At 46.6% G+C, this 21,614-nt stretch overlaps 1 protein-coding gene across 1 annotated transcript in view; it reads right to left on the bottom strand.

Annotated features, from left to right (window-relative positions):
* Positions 1 to 5,521: 5,521 nt before the first annotated feature.
* Positions 5,522 to 21,614, bottom strand: part of ALG1 (ALG1 chitobiosyldiphosphodolichol beta-mannosyltransferase) — a 236,930-nt gene continuing 220,837 nt past the window's right edge. Inside the window, exon 13 of the mRNA XM_085628273.1 lies at positions 5,522 to 6,564. Within this exon, the coding sequence (XP_085484399.1) occupies positions 6,433 to 6,564 (132 nt within the window). The 3' untranslated portion in view covers positions 5,522 to 6,432. The remainder of the gene's footprint in view (positions 6,565 to 21,614) is intronic.

Below are 21,614 nucleotides of genomic sequence, written 5' to 3'. Positions count from 1 at the left end.
AGCCCAGATGAGGAGTGGGCAGACTGCAACAAGCGCACCCACAATGGTCAGAATGGTCAGAACATGTTCACACCTGCATGGGCGTGCTATCTTCACTCACCTCAGTGGCCTTGCAGCACCTCGGGAAATGAAATGGGGAATCGAGATGAAGCTCCAAGAAAGTACTACCATTGTGGGACCCATTCATTAACAACTTCAAAGAGAAATGTTACATGGGGCTCTCATATGGCCAACTGAAAGCAATTCACCCCTTTATAGAAAAGAATTTCAAATGTATACACCTTGAGCTAAAAGGATAGGTGGAGTCCTCGTAAACATGCCTTTTTATTGAAGAAAACATTTAAAGACGCTTGTATGACCATCCAACACAGATTGCTTCTTGAAATCTCAGCAGGTAATTTGAAAAAAATCAAGGCGTGGCAGAATTTTAGCCTAGAGAAGGGAAGCATGAGAAAAATTCACCGATTTTAAATTCTAAACCACTATGACATGCAAATAAGCTTCTTTCTTTGAGACTTAAAGGCTGAATAGAACAATCCATTTCAATTTTATAGCTGGGAATAGACACTTAATTGTACAGAACTGAAAAAGCAACAGGATTACTCTTCTCCCTAACATGAGCTCTAAACTATCTCCCTTTGCTAAAATGCCAGCTTTGTCTAAGTGGACATTGTCCAAACATGATGTCTATTAAAACAGAACTGTATAAGCTCAGCTGCTTACTGTTTTGATGGGAAAGCCATGAATGTCATCTGCCTACTTGTTTTTTGTCACTGCTAATGGTAAATTGTCAATATGTCCTCATTGGAATGCTGTTCTTTGAACTCTGTCGTATGTCATGATCTGCAGGATGTGCTTAACGTGCACGCTGGTTCCATCCAGAGGCACCTCACTCTGAATTTCTCAAACATGCACGTCTTCAAGAGCAGAAGAGGCTGGCACAGTGCACAGAATGTGGGTCCTGCCTTGAAAGAGGCTTTACTTCTCTGAAGAGCATGCTACAGTAAATGGGTAAGTGACGATAGGAAGGGCTACATGTCTCATGAAGCCACAGGACTGGTGGCTGTAGTGTCTTGTGAGTTATAGATTATGGAACCCTTTTGGTTCCTAATGGACTCTATAGAACAGTGCCATTCAGTTAACGTTTACACGCTGAGGAATAAAGACGTGTAATACCAAGCTCCGTGTGTGGCGTGATCATTTGTAAGTCCTTGGGCTGGGAAGGACGCTACAACTGGCGATCACACTTACCAGAAACTCAGTAAAGAGAGCCATCCGACCTCAGCACCAGGTGCTGCAACCCAAGCAGAAGCACGAGGTGGTGCTTACCAGGCTAGTGAATCATGTTGGACCAACAAAGGCAGTGAGCGGCGGTCAGAATAGTGACATTTTTCAAAGGCTGCTGGAAAGAGTGCAAAATATGGTGCCGCCGCCGCCGCCTTCTTGAAACCACCATCTCCCATCGATACTGTCAAAAAGCAAAATATTGGCAACAGATGGACTGCCTGGATCGAAACCTTCGATTATTTTATTGATGTGGTGGATGAAGCAAATGAAGAAAAGATCATTAAATGTCTAAATAATTTAGCAGGTGAAGGCATAAAAGAAGTGATGAAGAAATTACCACAAGGTGATGAAGTGGCATACCGTCAAATTAAAGAGGTGTTAAACACCAAGTTCAATCCAATGCCGACTAAGAAAAGTACATTTTCAGTTGGGAAAGGCAGAGAGCCGGCGAACTGATGGATGAGTTTGTAGAAAGACTGGATTTGCTCATAAAGCATTGCAAGCTCAATGAATTCAACGATGATGAAGCCATGCGTCTCAAAGTAGTACATGGTTACCATTTTCGGCAATCCTAAAGCCAAGATGCCCCCTCGCATAAACAAAAGTAGGTGTTGCAACTGCAGGAGTATGATTTTACATTTGTGCAACATCCAGGAAAGAACAAAGTCCTGCTGACTACTTCTCATGTGTGCCAATACAATGTCATGGCACTATTTCTAAAGCGGCTGATACCTATGTTAACTTCACTGTGAAGTCAAGTACCCCTGCTGCCATATCGGTAGAACAAATCATTACTGCCACCTGGACTGACAGGGATTTGCTAATGCTCAAAATATACACCAATTGTGGCAAAAACATAACAACCTCTTAATGATGACTGAATAACAGAAATTCAAAAATGTGCAGGAAGAACTTTGTTACCCCAGAAGGTATCATCTTACGAGGTTCGAGAATTTTCATACCCGAGAGTCTGAGACAAGTTATTGAACTGGCTCATGAGGGACACTATGGAGTTGTTGCTATGAAATGAGCCGTACGGTACCGAGTGTGGTTCCCTCATCTTGATGAAAGATTTAAAAAAATTAAAGGCATGTAATTTGTGCAACTGCTTGTCATCCAAGACAACCTCACATCTGTTAAACAGGTCTGATCTTCCAACGCATGCATTGGGGAAGATTGCAATTGATTTGTTTGGACCCCTTGACAATGGATATCATCTACTGCTAATTGTTGATGAATATTCCTGATTTCCCCTTGTGGAAGATATGTCGTAAACTACTCATGACAGTCATTGAGAGATTAGAAGGTATCTTTGCAACATGGGGTGTTCCTTCGATTTTGAAATCTGACAATGACCTGTTGTTCGATAGTCAAAAATGTAAAGATGTTCTCACTCATCTAAAAGTCAAAGATCAGAAAAGCACACCTCTCTGGCCACAGGCTAATGGTGTGGTCGAGAGATTTATGAGCACCCTCAGGTAGACCGTTCAGAGTGCTGCGCTGGAAAAGCTTAAACTCAAATCAGTTCTTCCATCTATGCTTTGTGCATACAGGTCAACTTCCCATTTTTCCACAAGTGAAAGCCCTGCCACCATAATGTTTGGGTGGGCCAGAAGACCCAAACTGCCACAATGGAGAGATCTATTGACATTGATCAACTTCGCATTACTGATTTGTTTCACTAATTCAAAAAGAAGACCTATGCGGACAGACGCTGCTGTGCTCGGAGCACAGTGTTCAACAGAGGAGACCAATTTATCATCAAGCAGAAACGGAAACGCAAGTCTGGTGCTCCTTTTGATGCTGACCAACTGAAGGTTGTGACTAGTAAAGAACATATGGTAACTACTCAGCATCTGGGAAAATCCATTACATGAGATTCTTTGCATTTCAAGCACCTGCCTTGACCTTTGCCAGCTACAGATGTCAGAAGTGAGACTTACCCACCTGAGAATCAGGTTTAATTTTGTGAAAACGTGGTTTGTTTTTGTTGAAAAAATAATTTTAAAAAACGAATGCCTGGGTTCACATAGTGCCATTTCATGTTATTTCAGCCCTGGCGGTCTTGGATTTGAACATACATGGCATAAGCAAAAAAATTAGTGTTTACATCAGACTTTAAACTAAGATGCACACAACAGCCACAAAGCTACTCCTGGTCAGTTTTAGCTCTGCCCCAGCAACACTGCTACTCATAAAAAAAATTTTTTTGAGGGAGATACCAATACATTTAAAGGCAGAACAGGCCTTCAGTCACAACAAACAACCTTAAGACCAAACTCAGGTGACCACTTGATCGTTTTGTCCCGACTTATCTAAAACCATTACCAGAGTTCAGGACTCGTCTCAAAAGAAAATGTGACAGGAATGAGAGTAGGACATCCATTCAAACCAGAAACTGCCCCAACTATATTCAAGAAAGTCCTCTTACTATTTGTTGAGACAGCTTCCGCAAAATATTCTTCAAAATTTAGATGCCTAGAGCCAACAGAAAAGCTGAAGACTCAGTCTAAAGCAGTAGTTCCCAAACTCTTCACTCCTGAGGACCCCCATTGAGTCACTATTGGAAGCCGGGGACCCCCAAGCAATTTGTATGATTTAAGTGTCAAACATTATAACTGTAATTCGAAAAAAATAAACACACTCGTGTGCACATCAAACAAAAAACAGACTTGAATTACTAAAGATTTTAGTATTTTTATTTAAAAAATATTTTCAAAAATTGAAAAATCTTAATGAGAAGGTTAGTGCTGCATCTTGCGACTAACATTTCATTGTTTGGTTGTATTTCGCTGTCCGAGGCTCCTCCTCCTGCCAAGGATGGACTGAAAACCTAAAGCTGCCCTGGCAAATGTTGTCAGACCAGTCCCTGTACAGTGCACACCAAGTGCAGCAAGTGAGCCTGACCACTTCAAAGGGAGCTTTGGGGGATTCTCCCCCAAGAAAATTGGTGGAACCTGGCTCATTTTACAACACATTTGACATTATATTGAATTGTATTAGCTTATAAAGCATAGTAAATAATGACCTTACTATGCACCAGGATACAAAAATCTTTTGTCAATCTTCAATGATTGACAATCTTCAATGATTCCCTCACTACTACCCTCCAACAGTGCCTCTCATCTCTCCATAAGCCCACTGTCACATGTATTTAATTTATTTCATAGCACCTCCCATACCACTGTAGGGTGTCAGAGCACTTTACATCACACACATACAGCAACAATGAATCATACATGTGTAGATCAGTGAATAGAAAATGTTACATAAGGCAAAGGGGATTACAACATGTAGGATTTACATGTCATCCATACTGGTAGGCATTTTTAAGAGGGCTTGGTCCGGAGAAGCACAAACTCAGGATTCAGAACATAACACAGGGGTTAGCGTTAACTTTAATAATAAGGATTTATTTCTACCAAACAAACCTTTTTAGCAGCATTGGGATAATGAAAGACTGGGAAAAAGCACAACTTACTAACTTGTACCATGCAGTTTGCATGCATCTCTTTGATGACCGTTTATAGCTCACTGGGCTAGATTACTATTGGAACTTGTGAACGGCACAATAACAAAATAATCTCTGTGGCAAAAGCAGGAACCCACTGAGCTCTGCACAAAACAAAATACTGTTTTTTTTAATGCATGGTAGACATTCTTTGCAGCAGGCATATTAACCATCTGCACTTCCTTAGATGAGTCAAAGCTGCCACTGGACAAAACCCCCATCTCTCTCCAGCATGTACATTAATCACCGGAGTTATCTTGACACTTTTATTGCTGCCCAAAAACTTCTGATTATAAAAGGAACTTTGCAGTGCTTTTAAAACTGCTGCCTGCGGACCCCCTAGGAATGGGTCACGGACTCCCGGGGGTCCACAGACCTCAGTTTGGGAATCACTGGTCTAAGGTATCAGAAAATTTGGACTGGATAAGGCTGAATGTCGCTGTAAAACATACAGCGATAAAAGTGGCTGAACTTTCAACACCAAGTTTGCCTGTTTGCATAATAAGAACCAAAACAGACAACAGTCTAAATAAATAGACATTTTGACACTTGTAATAAGCATTGAAAGTTTTTCAGGTTAAGCAGGTTTAGTGATATAAAAATAGGAACTTCTTCTGAATACAACACTTCCTCTCGATGCACACATGCAGTTACTACTTTTTAAAGTTCAAGTTATCAAACAGAATAACAAGATATGCTGTATTTTAGGACAGCACAAGGCGCTGGAGATAGATGCTTTTATTAAAAAGATTTACCGTCTTTTGAAAGCATTAACGTTTCTATTTCACAAAATGATGTCACACAAAACAGAGAGCTCCTTTTTCGGTTGCAACAATCTCTATGCCTTATATGAGTGTGAAGTGTGGAGTATAACATCATGTTATCGTGCGAAGAATGGAAAAGACCATACCATTTAATGACTCAAAAGCTTACATAAGTGAGAAGACTTTAATTTAAGGACCATTTTGATAAAAACTTCAATATCTGGTGTCTTGCATATGTAAACACTAGACGATCTTTGATTTACAATTTCATTTTGGCTATTTCTTGAAACAATTCACTTTGTCCGTAGTTATTACATTAGTCTTTCATATAATTTCATCCAACCATCAGAGTGAATACTTCTTGTGCTAGGACCAACCATAATATACAACAAAAATCAAATATAAAAATAGAAGAACTTTTGTTAGATATGTTGCAATACGAAGACATTAGTTTATAAGTACAACAGCAAACATTACATTATTTTAATAATATTCTTTTTGTATGAGCTGACCAGTAAAAGGAAACTATTCATAATTGCATTATATCGTTTGATGCAATCTAGCAAACTTGTTCAGGTTGCATTTGCTCGATATCTGTTCCAGACACATTGTCTATAAACACAATAAGAAAATAAATATGCATCTGTAATGACAACGAGAGCAGTGCAAGTTTACAAAACAAAGTCCTAGTTTTCAAAGGTCCAGTGAATAATTTTAAAAAGTAACATTTTTAGTTCTTCTCCTCTGCGAAGGTGTTCCCAGTGCAGTTGAAAATGACAGAAATACAGCACATGTTGCTGCCCCTGGTGTAACACAGAAGACTGTTATTATTCCTTGCATTGCACAATCATATCAACCATCTCAAGTAATTTAGTTGTTCCTTAGCAAGGGAAGCACAGTCTGATCCCAGCTCTCCTCCCATCTCAGATGTTTGGCTTCTCGTAAGTTCTTTCTGAACTTGATCATTTTGCTTGACGAGCTTGGAAAACCAGTAAAGATCACCTGACATCGAAAACAGAGAAATCATTTAGAGATGCATAGATATAAGAATTAAGTTCAAGGGTACTTTCATCTCAAATAAACTGTACAACAAAAGCGTCTATAATGGATTGATTTTTAAGAAGACCCTTAAATGCAATTATTATACATGAACAAAAGTGTTGTATTTTACAAGACCTCCGACTTTCAACACAGAAAGTCACCAGAGCTAGTGTAAAACTAAAGTCAACAATCAGAACTGTAATAAACATTACACTTTCCAGAATGCCAACTAACAAACGTACAGTGGTTTGGGTCTACTACTCAGTGTGTTACTGTGAGAAAGTGGCTCTGTATATACTGTTCCTTAATAGGTACAGGGTGTACAGAGTCCACAGTCCCCAAGGGTTTGACAGAGGCTAAAGTTAGATATAACCTTACTCTCTAAAGTGGTAGCTTGGTCGAGCAGTAAGGCAGTATCAGAGGACAGTGTAAAGCATTTGTTGTACACACTCAGTCAGAAAATGGTCTCACACACTCAATAAATGAACTCTAGGCCAATGGTTTATATATAAAAAATATATGCTTGTTTAATTTTAGAACCAACAATTGGATTTAAAATATACTTTCTCAGAATGAGATGTTTTATATAAATACTTTTGCAATATGCAATTAACTTTTGTAACAGTTACAAGTGGTTGCAATAGGCAACTCTATTTTAACCCCTTCACTGCCAGGCCTATTCCCCCTCCTGTGCCACGCCCTTTTTTGGCTATTTGGAGTAGTGCGCGCTGAGGCCCCTGTAACTTTTTGACCACATTAGGTATCCACGCCAAATTTGCGTCCTTTTCTTCCAACATCATGGGGCTTCTGAAGGTACTCAGGGTTTGTGGATTCCCCTGGAGGGGTTACAGAAATGAGCCAAAATACAGCAAAATTTAGGGTTTTTTGGGGAAAATGGGAAAAACGGGCTGCAAATGAAAGCTTCTGGGTTTTTCCCTGCAAGTGTTATCAAAAAAGGGTTTGTGGGGCTGAAATCACCATTTTCCCAGCTTTTAGGGGATACCAGACTTTTGTAAGAAACCCAACATTTTTTACATAGTTTTGGCATTTTACTGGGACATAGCCTATTTTTGCTATTTTTTGTGCTTTCGACCTCCTTCCAGTTAATGGTAGAAATGGGTACAAAAGCAATAATGGATCCTGGAAAGCTATACATTTTTGAGAAGTAGACAATTCTGAATTCAGCAAGGGGTCATGTGTGTAGATCCATCAAGGTTTTTTTTATAGAAGCTAACAGTTAAATATAGGATAAATTGAAAATTTGTTGAATAAAAAAGCCTTGTGTGTCAACGTTTTCACCTGTAACTTCTTATAATTATGACAGCTCTTTGAAAGCAATATACCGTTACATCCGCTGGACATTACTGGTTGTGGGGATAGATAGGACTTGTAGGTTCACCAAGAACCCGACGGACCCAGAGCCAAAAACTGAGCAGCAACTTGCAATGGTTTTTTATTATGTACCGGGTATATAGTAATTATTCTGTAAAAATGTGTACATGGAAAAATCGGTATGAAAGACACCTATGTATTTCTGAAATGGGAACAAAATATAGAGTTTAGAAACAGTAGATATTTGCACATTTCCGAAATTGGGAATATTCATACTAGCATGAGAATTATCAGTCATTTTTTAGAATGACTTCTTTTTTACACAATGTCTTTCATTTGGAAGGCAGAAATGCATCGAAAGTCAATAGGTAATAACAGTTCCTTTACAAATCTGAATTACCCTAAGTCTCCCGATAAAAGCGGTACCTCACTTGTAGGGGTAGGCATAGTGCCCACGACAGGAAATGGCTCAAAACCCAATGTGAACACACCACATTTTCATAATGCAAAATTACCCTTTTTTAGCAAAGTGCCTAGCTGTAGTTTTTTAACCCTAGCTCTGCCGGCACCTAGGGAAACCTAACAAACCTATACATTTTTTTAAACTAGACACCCAGGGGAATCCAGGATGGGGTGACTTGACTGCCTCCCATCAGGTTCTGTTACCCAGAAACCCTTGCAAACCTAAAACATTGCCAAAAAAACACTTTCCCCCCACATTTATCTGGTGGAAAGTTCTGGAATCTGCGTGGATCCACAAATTTCCACCCACCCCGCGTTCCCCAAAGTCTTCCGAGAAAAATGGTACCTCACTTGTGTGGGTCGGCCTAGTGCCCGCGACAGAAAACGGCGCAAAACGCAACGTGGACACACCTCTATTTCGCTGTGAAAAATGACCCTTTTTTGGCAAAGTGCCTAGCTGTAGTTTTTGAACCATAGCTCTGCCGGCACCTAGGGAAACCTAGCAAGCCTATACATTTTTGAAAACTAGACACCCAGGGGAATCTAAGATGGGGTGACTTGACTGCCTCCCACCAGGTTCTGTTACCCAGAATCCCTTGCAAACCTAAAAAATTGCCAAAAAATACACATTTTCCCCACATTTCTGTGGTGGAAAGTTCTGGAATCTGCGTGGATCCACAAATTTCCACCCACCCCGTGTTCCCCAAAGTCTTCCGAGAAAAATGGTACCTCACTTGTGTGGGTCGGCCTAGTGCACGCGACAGGTAACGGCGCAAAACGCATCGTGGACACACCTCAATTTCGCAGTGTAAAATGAACTTTTTTGGGCAAAGTGCCTAGCTGTAGTTTTTGAACCCTAGCTCTGCCGGCACCTAGGGAAACCTACTAAACCCACACATTTCTGAAAACTAGACACCCTGGGGATTCCAGGGAGGTATGGCTTGCGTGGATCCCCCAACGTTTCCTTACCCAGAATGCCCTGCAAACCTCAAATTTAGCTGAAAAAATCACCTTTTTCACACATTTTTGTGTGGGAAAGTTGTGGCATCACCGGGCTGACACAAATTTCCTACCACCCAGCGTTCCCCCGGGTCTCCCGATAAAAACGTTGCCTCACTCGTCTGGGAGGCCCAAGTACCCGCGACAGGCAAGGGCCCAAAACGTAGTGAGGCGTCATGAAAATTGCCTAGCTCAAAACAACCTGGTTTTGCAAGGGGGGTCACTTGGGTTTTTGGCCCGGTGCTCGGCGGCCACCTAGGGAAACCTACCAAACCCACACATTTCTGAAAACTAGACACCCGGGGGATTCCAGGGAGGTATGGCTTGCGTGGATCCCCCAACGTTTCCTTACCCAGAATGCCCTGCAAACCTCAAATTTAGCTGAAAAAAATCACCTTTTTCACACATTTTTGTGTGGGAAAGTTGTGGCATCACCGGGCTGACAGAAATTTCCTACCACCCAGCGTTCCCCCGGGACTCCCGATAAAAACGGTGCCTCACTCGTGTGGGAGGATCAAGTACCCGCGACAGGCAAGAGTCCAAAACGGAGTGCGCCTCAACAGGCAAGGGTCCTAAACGTAGTGCACCTCACTACGTTTTGGACCCTTGCCCGTGGCGGGTCCTTAGGCCTCCCACACGAGTGAGGCACCGTTTTTATCGGGAGACCCAGGGGAACGCTGGGTGGTAGGAAATTTGTGTCAGCCCGGTGATGCCACAACTTTCCCACACAAAAATGTGTGAAAAAGGTGATTTTTTTGCAGCTAAATTTGAGGTTTGCAGGGCATTATGGGTAAGGAAACGTTGGGGGATCCACGCAAGCCATACCTCCCTAGAATCCCCCGGGTGTCTAGTTTTCAGAAATGTGTGGGTTTGGTAGGTTTCCCTAGGTGGCCGCTGAGCACCGGGCCAAAAACCCAAGTGACCCCCCCTTGCAAAACCAGGTCGTTTTGAGATAGGCAATTTTCATGTTGCCTCACTACGTTGTGGGCCCTTGCCTGTCGCGGGTACTTGGGCCTCCCACACGAGTGAGGCGCCGTTTTTATCGGGAGATCCGGGGGAACGCTGGGGTGGTAGGAAGTTTGTGTCAGCCTGGTGATGCCACAACTTTCCCACACAAAAATGTGTGAAAAAGGTGATTTTTTCAGCTAAATTTGAGGTTTGCAGGGCATTCTGGGTAAGGAAACGTTGGGGGATCCACGCAAGCCATACCTCCCTGGAATCCCCCGGGTGTCTAGTTTTCAGAAATGTGTGGGTTTGGTAGGTTTCCCTAGGTGGCCGCCGAGCACCGGGCCAAAAACCCAAGTGACCCCCCTTGCATAACTAGGTCGTTTTGAGATAGGCAATTTTCATGTCGCCTCACTACGTTGTGGGCCCTTGCCTGTCGCGGGTACTTGGGCCTCCCACACGAGTGAGGCACCATTTTTATCGGGAGACCCGGGGGAACGCTGGGTGGTAGGAAATTTGTGTCAGTCCGGTGATGCCACAACTTTCCCACAAAAAAATGTGTGAAAAGGGTGATTTTTTCAGCTAAATTTGAGGTTTGTAGGGCATTCTGGGTAAGGAAACGTTGGGGGATCCACGCAAGCCATACCTCCCTGGAATCCCCAGGGTGTGTAGTTTTCAGAAATGTGTGGGTTTGGTAGGTTTCCCTAGATAGCCGCCAAGCCCGGGGCCAAAAACTCATGGGACCCCCTTTGCAAAACCAGGTTGTTTTGCGATAGGTAATTTTGATGTCTCCTCAATTGGTTTTGGGCCCTTGCCTGACGCGGGCACTAGGCCTACCCACGCAAGTGAGGTACCATTTTTCTCAGAAGACTTTGGGGAACGTGGGGTGGGTGGAATTTTGTGGACCCACGCAGATTCCAGAACTTTCCACCACAGAAATGTGAGGAAAATGTGTTATTTTGGACACATTTTTAGGTTTGCAATGGATTCTGGGTAACAGAACCTGGTGAAAGGCAGTCAAGTCACCCCATCCTGGAATCCCCTCGGTGTCTAGTTTAAAAAAATGTACAGGTTTGCTAGGTTTGCCTACGTGCCAACTGCGCTAGGACCCAAAATCCACAGGTATGCACATTGCTAAAAAAAAATTCGGAGCCCAGTGGGCTTTCTGCCGCCCTGGGGGGGGAATCGGGGAAGGGGGTTTCATCCCGATATGCCCCTAAAGGGGCAGAAAGACTGTGGATATTTTTTGTGGGGGTGGGGGCATTTATGACCATTTTGGTCAGCCCCCACCCCCACGCATAAAAAAAGCCTGCGTACCCGCTGGCGCCTATTGGGCTTTCTGCCCCCCAGGGGGCAGATCAGGGGCCGCTGCCGCCAACTACCCTCACCGGGGGACGGAAAAACTGGAGTTTCTCTGGGGGTGGGGGTATTGTCATGCCCATTTTGGGGAGCCCCTACCTCTACACTAATAAAACAAAAAAATCCATGGTTTCTAGTGGGCTTTCTGCGCCCCCCAGGGCGGGCCAGATTGGGGGCTACAGCTCCCATCTGCCTCCTGGGGGGCAGAAAGACTGTCATTTTTGTGGGGGGAGGGTGGGGGCATTGGCGTGCCCGTTTCGGGCAGCCCACACCCTAAAAACAATTGCGCAAAAAAATCCCTGGTGGATAGTGGGCTTTCTGCCCCTCTGGGGGGGGCAGATTGGGGGCTACTGCCCCATCTGCCCCCCGGGAGGGGGCAGAAAGGCTGTAATGGTGGCGGGGGTGGGGGCATTGGAGTGCCCGTTTCGGGCAGCCTCCACCCTAATTAAAATCCATCACCCTAAAGAAAATTGCGCGAAAAAAATCCCTGGCGTCAAGTGGGCTTTCCGCCCCCCCCCGAAGGGGCAGATTAGGGGCCAATGCCCCATCTGCCCCCAAGGGGGGGCAGAAAGGCTGTAATGGTGGCGGGTGGGTGTGCGCATTGGCGTGCCCGTTTCGGGCAACCCCCACCCTAAAAAAAATCTAAAAATCAATCCCTGGTGTTTAGTGGGCTTTCTGCTCCACCGAAGGGGCAGATTAGGGGCCAATGCCCCATCTGCCCCAAGGGGGGGCAGAAAGACTGTAATAATTGGGGGTGGGGGCATGGGCCTGCCCGTTTTGGGCAGCCCCCACCTCTATTTTTTTTTATTTTTTTATTCCCTGGTGTCTAGTGGGCTTTTTGCCCCCACGGGGGGGCATATTGGGGGCCGATGCCCCATCTGCCCCCCAGGGGGGGCAGAAAGGCTGTAATGGTGGCGGGTGGGTGGGGGAATTGGCGTGCCCGTTGCGGGCAGCCCCCACCCTAAAAAAAAACTAACAACTAACCCCTGTTATTTAGTGGGCTTTCTGCCCCCCCCCCCCGGGGGGGGAGAAAGACTGTAGTAATTGGGGGGCGGGGTGGGGGCCCTATTTTTTTTTTTTTTTAATTCCCTGGTGTCTAGTGGGCTTTTTGCCCCCCCCGCGGGGGCAGATTGGGGGCTAATGCCCCCATCTGCCCCCAGGGGGGGCAAAAAGACTAAATTGCGGCAAAATAACCAGGGGGGAGCAAAGGCCCTTGCCCAATGTGCCGCTCCCCCCTCCCTGATGTCTAGTGGGTGGATCCCTACTTTGGGATCGCCCTCCTGTGGCGATCCCCAAGCAGGGAGCTCTTCCCCAGCTCCCGAGGCTATTTTCTATAAAAGGGAATCCCTCTGGTGCCCGCACCAGAGGGATTCCCCAGGGAATGCCTCATGACGAGCTGGACTCGTCATGGGCACAGCGCTACTGTGATCCATGACGAGTCCAGCTCGTCATGGGCACTGGAGGGGTTAAACACAACAATGCATTGAGCTCAATGGACATTTCAAGTTATTTGCAACAGATTACTTTTAGGATTACTTTTGGAATTCCAGGACTGGATCCTAGATTCAGTCCTGGGTCAGTACTTAGAATCAAGTGATGAAAGTCGACTTAATTACTGTAATGATTTTTAAACAATTTTTAGCTATTTTAAAAGTTGACACTTAGAAAATATTTCAAAGAAAACAGTCAATGATTCCCCATGGAAGAAAATTCAAATTGCAGGTACAGTATGTTCTCGTTACTTTTGTAATCCAGTACTGGGTGCCTAGACTCAGTACTGGGACCTTTATCCAAAACAGGTAAGCAATTACGTTTTCAGATATTATACAATTTTTGAAGAATATTTAAAGAATGCAGAAATTGCCACTTGGAAGAAATTTCACAGAAAAACAGTCAATGATTTCCTATGGAAGAAAATTGGGTTACGGGTAAGTACAGTTGTAAGTATTTTTCAGAGTCAGTGCTGGGCACCAAGATCCAGCACTGGGAGCTCACCTAAGAGCAGGTGAGTAATTTCGTTTTCGTTACTCGGCTGATTTTTGGTGAATATTTTAAGATTTGAAAAGTCCACACTTAGAAGAAATTTCAGGAAAAAGCCAGTCAATGTTACCCTATGAGGAAAGGAATATGCTACTTACCAGTATGCATCTGTTCTTGGCATGTAGAGCTGCAGATCTATACACTGTGCATAGATTGCCATCTGGTGTTGGGCCCGGATGTTTGCAGTTTGTTTTTCCTCTTGAAAAGTCATTGGAAGTCACGAGGTCGGTGACTCCTCCTTTGGTTCGTATTGCGCATGGGCTTCGGCTCCATCCTCGGATTGTTTTTCGCCAGCAGGGAAAGATGGAGCGTAGTGATAACAGTAAAGAAACCCATGTGTGTTGTATCTAAATAAGATAGACTGGAACGGATACAGGTAGCCGGGGAGGGGGGTGGGCGTGTATAGATCTGCAGCTCTACATGCCAAGAACAGATGCATATTGGTAAGTAGCATATTCCGTTCGAGGCATATGAGCTGCAGATTATACACTGTGCATAGACTATATAGCAGTACCCAACCCTAGCGGCGACCACCGGCATCCGTTGCAGTTGTTTGGAACAGTGTTTTTAGTACAGCCTGGCCCACACTAGCTTGTTGTTTGGTTTGCACATCTACACAGTAATGTTTTGTGAAAGTGTGCGGTGTTGAAAATGTCGCTGCTTTGCAGATGTCATCTAGTGGTATGTTCCCTAGAAAAGCCATAGAAGCCCCTATCTTCCTTGTAGAGTGGGCTTTAGGGGGAACAGATAGCGTTCGTTTTGCTTTGTGGTAGCAAATCTGTATGCATTTTACAATCCACCTAGCTATCCCTGATTTAGAAATAGGGTTGCCTTTATGTGGTGGAGAGAAAGAGACAAATAGCTGTTTGGTTTTTCTGAAAGGTTGTGTTCTTTGGATCTAGTAAAGTAAGGCCCTTTTAACATCCAGTGTGTGTAAAGCCCTTTCCGCAACGGTTTGAGGTTGTGAGAAAAAGACTGGTAATTCTACTGACTGGTTTAGATGGAAGGGAGAAATGACTTTGGGTAGAAATTTTGGGTTGGTGCGGAGTACAACCTTGTTCTGATGCATTTGGAGAAAAGGTTCCTGTATAGTGAGTGCTTGTATTTCACTGACCCTTCTAAGGGAAGTGATGGCCACTAGAAATGCTGTTTTCCATGTGAGAAATTGCAGCTCACATTTATGTAATGGTTCGAAAGGGGGTCCCATTAGCATGGTGAGAACTATATTTAAGTTCCAGACAGGTGAGGGTGGTACTCTGGGTGGAATTACTCTTTTGAGGCCTTCCATAAAGGCTTTGATGGCAGGCACCCTGAAAAGTGATAGGTGCTGCCTGTTTTGTAAGTAAGCAGCAATTGCTGCGAGGTTTAACCGAATGGATGAATATGCTAGGTTACACCTTTGTAGATGGAGCAAGTAACATATGATGTGCTGTATGGACACATTTAGAGGGTTGATTGTGTTGTTGTGGCAGTAAACAACAAATCTTTTCCACTTTGCAGCATAGCATGCCCTAGTAGTAGGGCGTCTAGCTTCCCTGATAATATTCATGCAATCAGGGGGAAGGTTAAGTTATCCGAAATTTAAGGACCTCAGGAGCCAGATCGCAAGGTTGAGCTGAGCTGGGTCCGGGTGCCTGATCTCTCCATGGTTCTGGGTTAGGAGGCATGGTGAGAGGTGCAGCTTTTGGTGTGGTACTACCGAGAGTTCCAGTAGTGTGGTGTACCACGGTTGTCTGGCCCATGTTGGAGCTACTAGGATCAGTGTTGGGGAATGCTGTTGTAGCTTTCGCACCACTAATGGAATTAGTGGGGGAGGTGGAAAAGCGTATGCAAATTTGTTTGACCAGTTCATCCATATCGCATTGCCTTTGGACCATGGGTGTGGATATCCGGCAGCGAAGCTTGGGCATTTTTTTTTGTCGTGGGTGGCGAATAGGTCTATGTGTAGATGCCCCCACATCTGAAAGAACGGGTGAAGAACTTGTGGGTGAAGTTCCCATTCGTGAATCTGTTGCGTTTGTCTGCTGAGAAGATCTGCCATAGTGTTTTTGACTCCTGGGACGTGTTGGGCCAGGAGAAAGATTTTCTGTGGAATTGCCCATCTCCATATGCTCTGTGCTAATTGAGAGAGCTGTGGAGAGTGTGTGCCCCCCTGTTTTTGAATGTAGTACATGGCAGTCATGTTGTCTGTGCGAATGAGGACTGCCTTGCCTGAAATCTGTGTCTGGAAGGATTTTAGGGCTAGGAAGATTGCCAGTAACTCCAAATGGTTGATGTGGAGTAACTTTTGTTGCGGCGTCCATGTGCCCTGTACTGTGAGATGTAACAGGTGAGCTCCCCAGCCGGAGAGCGATGCGTCTGTTGTTAGGATTATTTGTGGAAGCGGGTCCAGGAACGGTCGACCTTTGGAAAGGTTTGTGGTGTTCCACCACTGCAGAGAGCCATGGGTGCGACCGTCCACCAACACCAGATCTGTCAGTTGCCCCTGGGCCTGGTTCCACTGGCACACGTAACACTCTTGGAGTGGACGCATCTGGAGTCTTGCATGGGGCACTGAAAATGCAAGAGGCCATCATCCCTATCAGTTGCATAAACACTCTTGCTGGGAGAGAGTGTTGAAGTATGAATTTTTGACGCAGAGCCTGTATGTTCGCAATCCTGGCAGGATTGGGATAGGCTATGGCTTTTGAGGTGTCTATGGTGGCACCGAGGTATTGTTTTGTGTGTGATGGTACCAGGTGGGACTTTTGGTGGTTCACCGTGAAACCTAGCTGGTGAAGTAGTTGGATTGTAGCGGCGGTGTGGCGCACACATTGGTCGTAGGACGTGGCTTATATTAGCCAGTCGTCCAAATATGGGAAGACGTGAATGTGCTGTCTTCTGAGGTGTACCGCCACTACTGCTAGGCACTTGGTAAATACCCTTGGTGCTGTTGTGACCCCGAACGGGAGCACCTTGAACTGGTAGTGTTGCCCGTCCACTACAAATCTGAGGTACTTTCTGTGAGCATGGTGTACTGGGATGTGAAAGTATGCGTCTTTCAAGTCCAGAGTGGTGAGAAAGTCGTTCTGGGAGAGGAGTGGAAGAACCTGTTGAAGGGTTACCATGTGAAAATGGTCTGAATGTATGTAAGTGTTTAGAGGTCTGAGATCTAGAATAGGTCGTATAGTCTCATCTCTTTTTGGAATCAAAGTACAGGGAGTAGACCCCTAAATTTTGTTGATTGATGGGGACTTGCTCTATGGCTTTTTGCAGGAGGGAGATTACTTCCTGTTTTAGTAACATGGCATGTTCTTGAGACATTGGGCGTTGCCTGGGTGGAATGTTTGGGGGGGTAGATGGTAATTCTAGGCAGTGCCCTGAATGAATAATTTGGGTCACCCATCTGTCTGAGGTGATTGTCTCCCAGGCATGAAGGAAACCTTGTATTCTGCCCCCGACCGGAGTGGAATGGTCTGGAGGGAGCGGGGGAAAGTCACTGGGTAGGCGGTGTGGCAGAGCGGACGGTATTTGTCTTGCCTCTGCTTTATTATTATTGCCTCTGTAGCCGCCGCTTTGATAACCCTTTGTGAAGGTAGACTGAGGAGGGGATTTGTAGGACGTGGATGCGCTATCTGAAGAGTAGCCTCTACCCGTGCCCCGAAAGGAAGAGCGGCGAAAGGAGTGCCTAGGAGTGTGTGACTGTAGGGCTCCCATGGATTTCGCCGTATCAGTATCTTTCTTCATCTTCTCAAGGGCTTCATCAACTTTTGGACCAAATAAATGTTGTTGATCGAATGGGTGATTCAATATGGAGGCTTGCACCTCAGGTTTAAAACCTGAAACTCTTAGCCAGGCGTGGCGACGGAGAAGGACACTGGTGTTTATGGCCCTGGAGGCTGTATCTGCCGCATCTAGGGCACAGCGTATAGAGGTATTAGTTATAGTTTTTCCCTCCTGGATCAATTCATTAGCCCTATTTCTGTATTTTTCAGGGAGATGGTGCATGATGGTCTCTAACTCATCATAATGCGCTCTGTCGTATCTGGCTAATAGCGCTTGCGTGTTGGCGATACGCCATATATTGGCGGCTTGTGACGCAGTGCGCTTCCCTGATGCGTCTAGGAGCTTGGACTCTTTGTCAGGTGGTGGTGCTTCGCCTGACGCCTGAGAATTTGAACGCTTCCTAGCTGGAGATACCACTAAGTAATCCAGTGGTGCAGGGCCTTTAATGTATGAAGGATCTGTGGGGGCGGCTTTATATTTCTCTATACGTGGGTTTAGGACCCTAGCCCTAGCATGCACCGGAGGTTTTTAAAGACCCAGTCAGGGTCTTTAAAAACCTCCGGTGCATGCTTGATTACTCCTTTTAGCATAGGTAGGATAGCAGTAGACCTATGTGCAGTATCGAAGGTGTCTAGGAGAAAATCTTCCTCCACTGGGTCAGTATGTAGTTCTACCCCGTGATAATGTACCGCCCTCTGTAGTAGGTGGTGAGAACCTAACGAATCTTCTGGTGGGGATGGCCTAGATGGGTAAAGGTCATCCTGTGGGACATCTGGGATGTCCGGATTGTTATAGTCATCCCATGGGTCTGGGGATCCAGTTGGGGTGGGGTCTTGTGGCACATCTGCTGGATCATAGTAAGGGTCCCCTTGATCATCCTGGTCTGGAGACAGGGTCGGAGAGCGATGAGGCAGGGGTGGAGAAGGTGGAGGTGGGGAAGGTGGAGGAGGTGGAGGAGGTGGGGAAGGCACTCTGAAAGGGGAGGTAGCAGTGTCCTTCCTCTTTGGAGGTGGAGGTGGAGCTGGTTTGTCCAGGTGTCTCTTTTTTGAAGACGGTGTCAAATGTCCAGTTTTTGGATCCTTGGTAAGTGTCTTTTGCAGAGGATCCGATGTGAAAAGTTCTTGCGACACTGGTTGTTCGGTCGGCGCCGAGGTTTTCGGGGCCGACGGCTTTTTAGGCTTGTCTGTCCCGTGCTTTTTTGGGACCTCCGTTTTTTTGTTCGGTGCTGAGAGAGCGGGTTTCGACACCGAGGGCTTTGGTGCTGGGCTCCGTGTGGAGGTGGAAGCCGATTTTTCGGTACCGCTGGTAGGCTGGCTCGAGCCCGAGCTGCCGGAAGGCTTAATAGGCTCCTTTACCGGGCACGAAGGTGGGGTGTTAGAAGCAGTGTCCTTGGTCTTGCCTAGGCTCGAAGGCGAGGGCGTGACCGAAGCCTTTTTGGGTATCGGTGTGGGAGGGGGTATAGTACTCACGACCCTCTGCGCCGGGGTGATGTCCTCGACATCTGAGTCGTCGGCCTCGGAAGCACTGACGAGGTCGTTGTCCTCTTCTTCGATGTTCTGCTGTCCCGGAGCTTCGACGTCGTCCCCGGAGATGTCGACTGGAGCGGAGGTCGAGGAGTGCGCCATGTTGCGTCTGGCCCTTCGATCTCGAATAGTCTTTTTGGATCTAAAAGACTTGCAGGCGGGACAGTCTCGAGCCTCGTGTTCAGGGGAGAGGCAGAGGTTGCACACCTCACGAAGATCGGTGATGGGGAATTTGGACCCACATCGAGGGCACTTCTTGAAGGGAGTTCTTTCCATCAGCCGAGACCGGAGCCGGGATAGGCCCGAAGGCTGCCGCCGACGACCGGAATCGAAGAAGTGTCGAAGAGAAGGTGATTAAGATGATTTATTATCTGAAGGATCTCGATGAGCGAGGATTTTGCGTCGATCGTTGAACTGGAAAAGTTCGGAACCGGAGCGCGAAGTATTACATCCGAGTCCGATGGCGGAAAAAAACAATCTGATGATGGAGCCGAAGCCCATGCGCAATACGAACCAAAGGAGGAGTCACCGACCTCGTGACTTCCAAAGACTTTCCAAGAGGAAAAACAAACTGCAAACATCCGGGCCCAAAACCAGATGGCGATCTATGCACAGTGTATAATCTGCAGCTCATATGCCTCGAACATAGAGTTATCGGTTTAAGGGTAAGTACTCGACTGGCAGAGTTGAGGTTCTGGGCATAGACTCAGGGGTCCCCCAGGGTCTGGTAGGTACAGTTGGTTCACCCTCAGAGACTCTAGGGCGGCCGGGTGCAGAGAGAGTTAGGCCCAATGTTATCCTATGAGGGATAGGGGGGACTTGGTTGGTGGCTGCTGACTGGCAAGCCACGCGGCTGTGGGAGCTGGGCTCCTGGTCACTTACTCAGGGCAAGTGGGGAAGTAGGTAGGTGTAGAGGTTGCACTGCCAGGGTCACTCGGGCGGCTGGGTGCAGGGTGCTTTTGAGCCTTCAGGCGCTCAATTGATTTCAATGGGAAATCTCCGGTTTAGAAAAAGACTGCAAGCTCGGGACGAGGATTCTTCAGGTGCCACCACCACTTCGAGAGGTAAGTTGGGTAGTTGGGGGATAGGTAGGTACCTCGGGATTGGGCACAGGGGGCCGCGGGGCGCCACGTGCAGTGGTGCCTTTTGGTGTCAGGAAATCTTACCCTCTGTTGATCGCGGTAGGGGGGGCACCTTGTTCTGAGGCTGCAGGCTTCTTCAGGAGTGTCGAGGGAGGTCCTTGGGTGCCGGACTCGGGGTCACAGTCGCCGTGGGGTCGTCCTCGTGGTCTTTGTTTACTCCGGCACTGGCCAGGCTTGGCTGGTGCAGAGTGTGCTGGGTTCGCAGTTCCGGGAATAGAGGTAGGTTCTGAGTAGAGCGTCTACTCATGGGAGTCCCAGGGGCTTAGAGCCAGAAGGTAGCCAGGTCCTCCGGGGTTTGTGAGGATGCTGGCCACAAGAGATGCCGGGTTGGAGCAGGAGCAGGTTCGAGGGTCTACAGGCCGGTAGTGCTGGGGCCAAAGCAGTTGGTGTCTTCCTCTTCTTAGCAGCTGCAGGGCAGGCCTTCTTTCTTCTTGCTCTTCTTTGTAGTTTGGAATCTGGGGAAGGAAGGTTCAGGGTGCCCCTAAATACTACATTTAGGGGCGTTACAGGTAGGTGAAGGGCAGGGACCAATGGGTCCCTGTCCTGGGGTGGGTACACCCCCTATCCTGCCTCTCTCCTGTTGGAGGGGGGCAGTAGCCTAGTCCCGATAGGGTAAGGCTTCCCATCTTCAAGATGGCGAGAGCCCGGAGATGTGCTTCACCTCGCCTCCCCCACCTGAGGGGTGGGGTTGGCAGGCTGGCACATCCCCTGTCCTTATTTGGGGTTTCAGGCCAAAGCTTCCCGCCAGAGTGGGGGGTTGCAGTGGCCTGGGGAAGCTCACAGAGGCGGCATGCCTTTGAAGCTTCCCCCTGCCCATCCTGGGGGAGGAGATTTAACACCTCGCCCAGGATGTGCATTGTTGCAGGCCCAGGAGAGCAGGGGCTCTCCCACCCAGGGGTCCAGCAACATGTCTGCTGTGTGGCAGCCTCAGAGCAGACGTGGATTGTAGGTTAGGTTTAAGGCGGAATCTCTAAGATGCCCTCTGGGGTGCTTGGTACATTAAATCCCACACTGGCATCAGTGTGGGTTTAATGTGCTGAGAAGTTTGATTTCAAACTTCTCAGTCTTCAGTGTTGCCATTATGGTGCTGTGGAGTTTGTGTTTGACGAGCTCTCAGCACCATGTACTCTTAAATGGCAGCACTGCACTTACAGTGCTCAGGAATGGACCTGGGTACTGTAGGGGCACAGGGCTCCTGCTCCTGTGCCCACACCATTGGCATAAGGCACCCAGCTAGAGGGGTGGCTGATGTATGCCATGGCAGTGTAGGTGAGGGCATGGCACACAGGGATGTGTGTCTTGTCGACTTTGTTTTTGTCTTGCACCCAAACACTCAGCCTGCAAAGGCAGTGTGTGTGTGTAAGGGTACAGGGCCTCTAAGGGTGGCACAATGAGTGCTGCAGCCCTTAGAGGCCTTCCCTGGTCACAAGGCCCTGGGTACCTA

The sequence above is a fragment of the Triturus cristatus genome, chromosome 10 (genome assembly GCF_964204655.1).
Source record: "Triturus cristatus chromosome 10, aTriCri1.1, whole genome shotgun sequence".
NCBI lineage: Eukaryota > Metazoa > Chordata > Amphibia > Caudata > Salamandridae > Triturus > Triturus cristatus.
The sequence above is the reverse complement of the archived record's forward strand: the minus strand, read 5'-3'. Positions and strand labels throughout refer to the sequence as shown.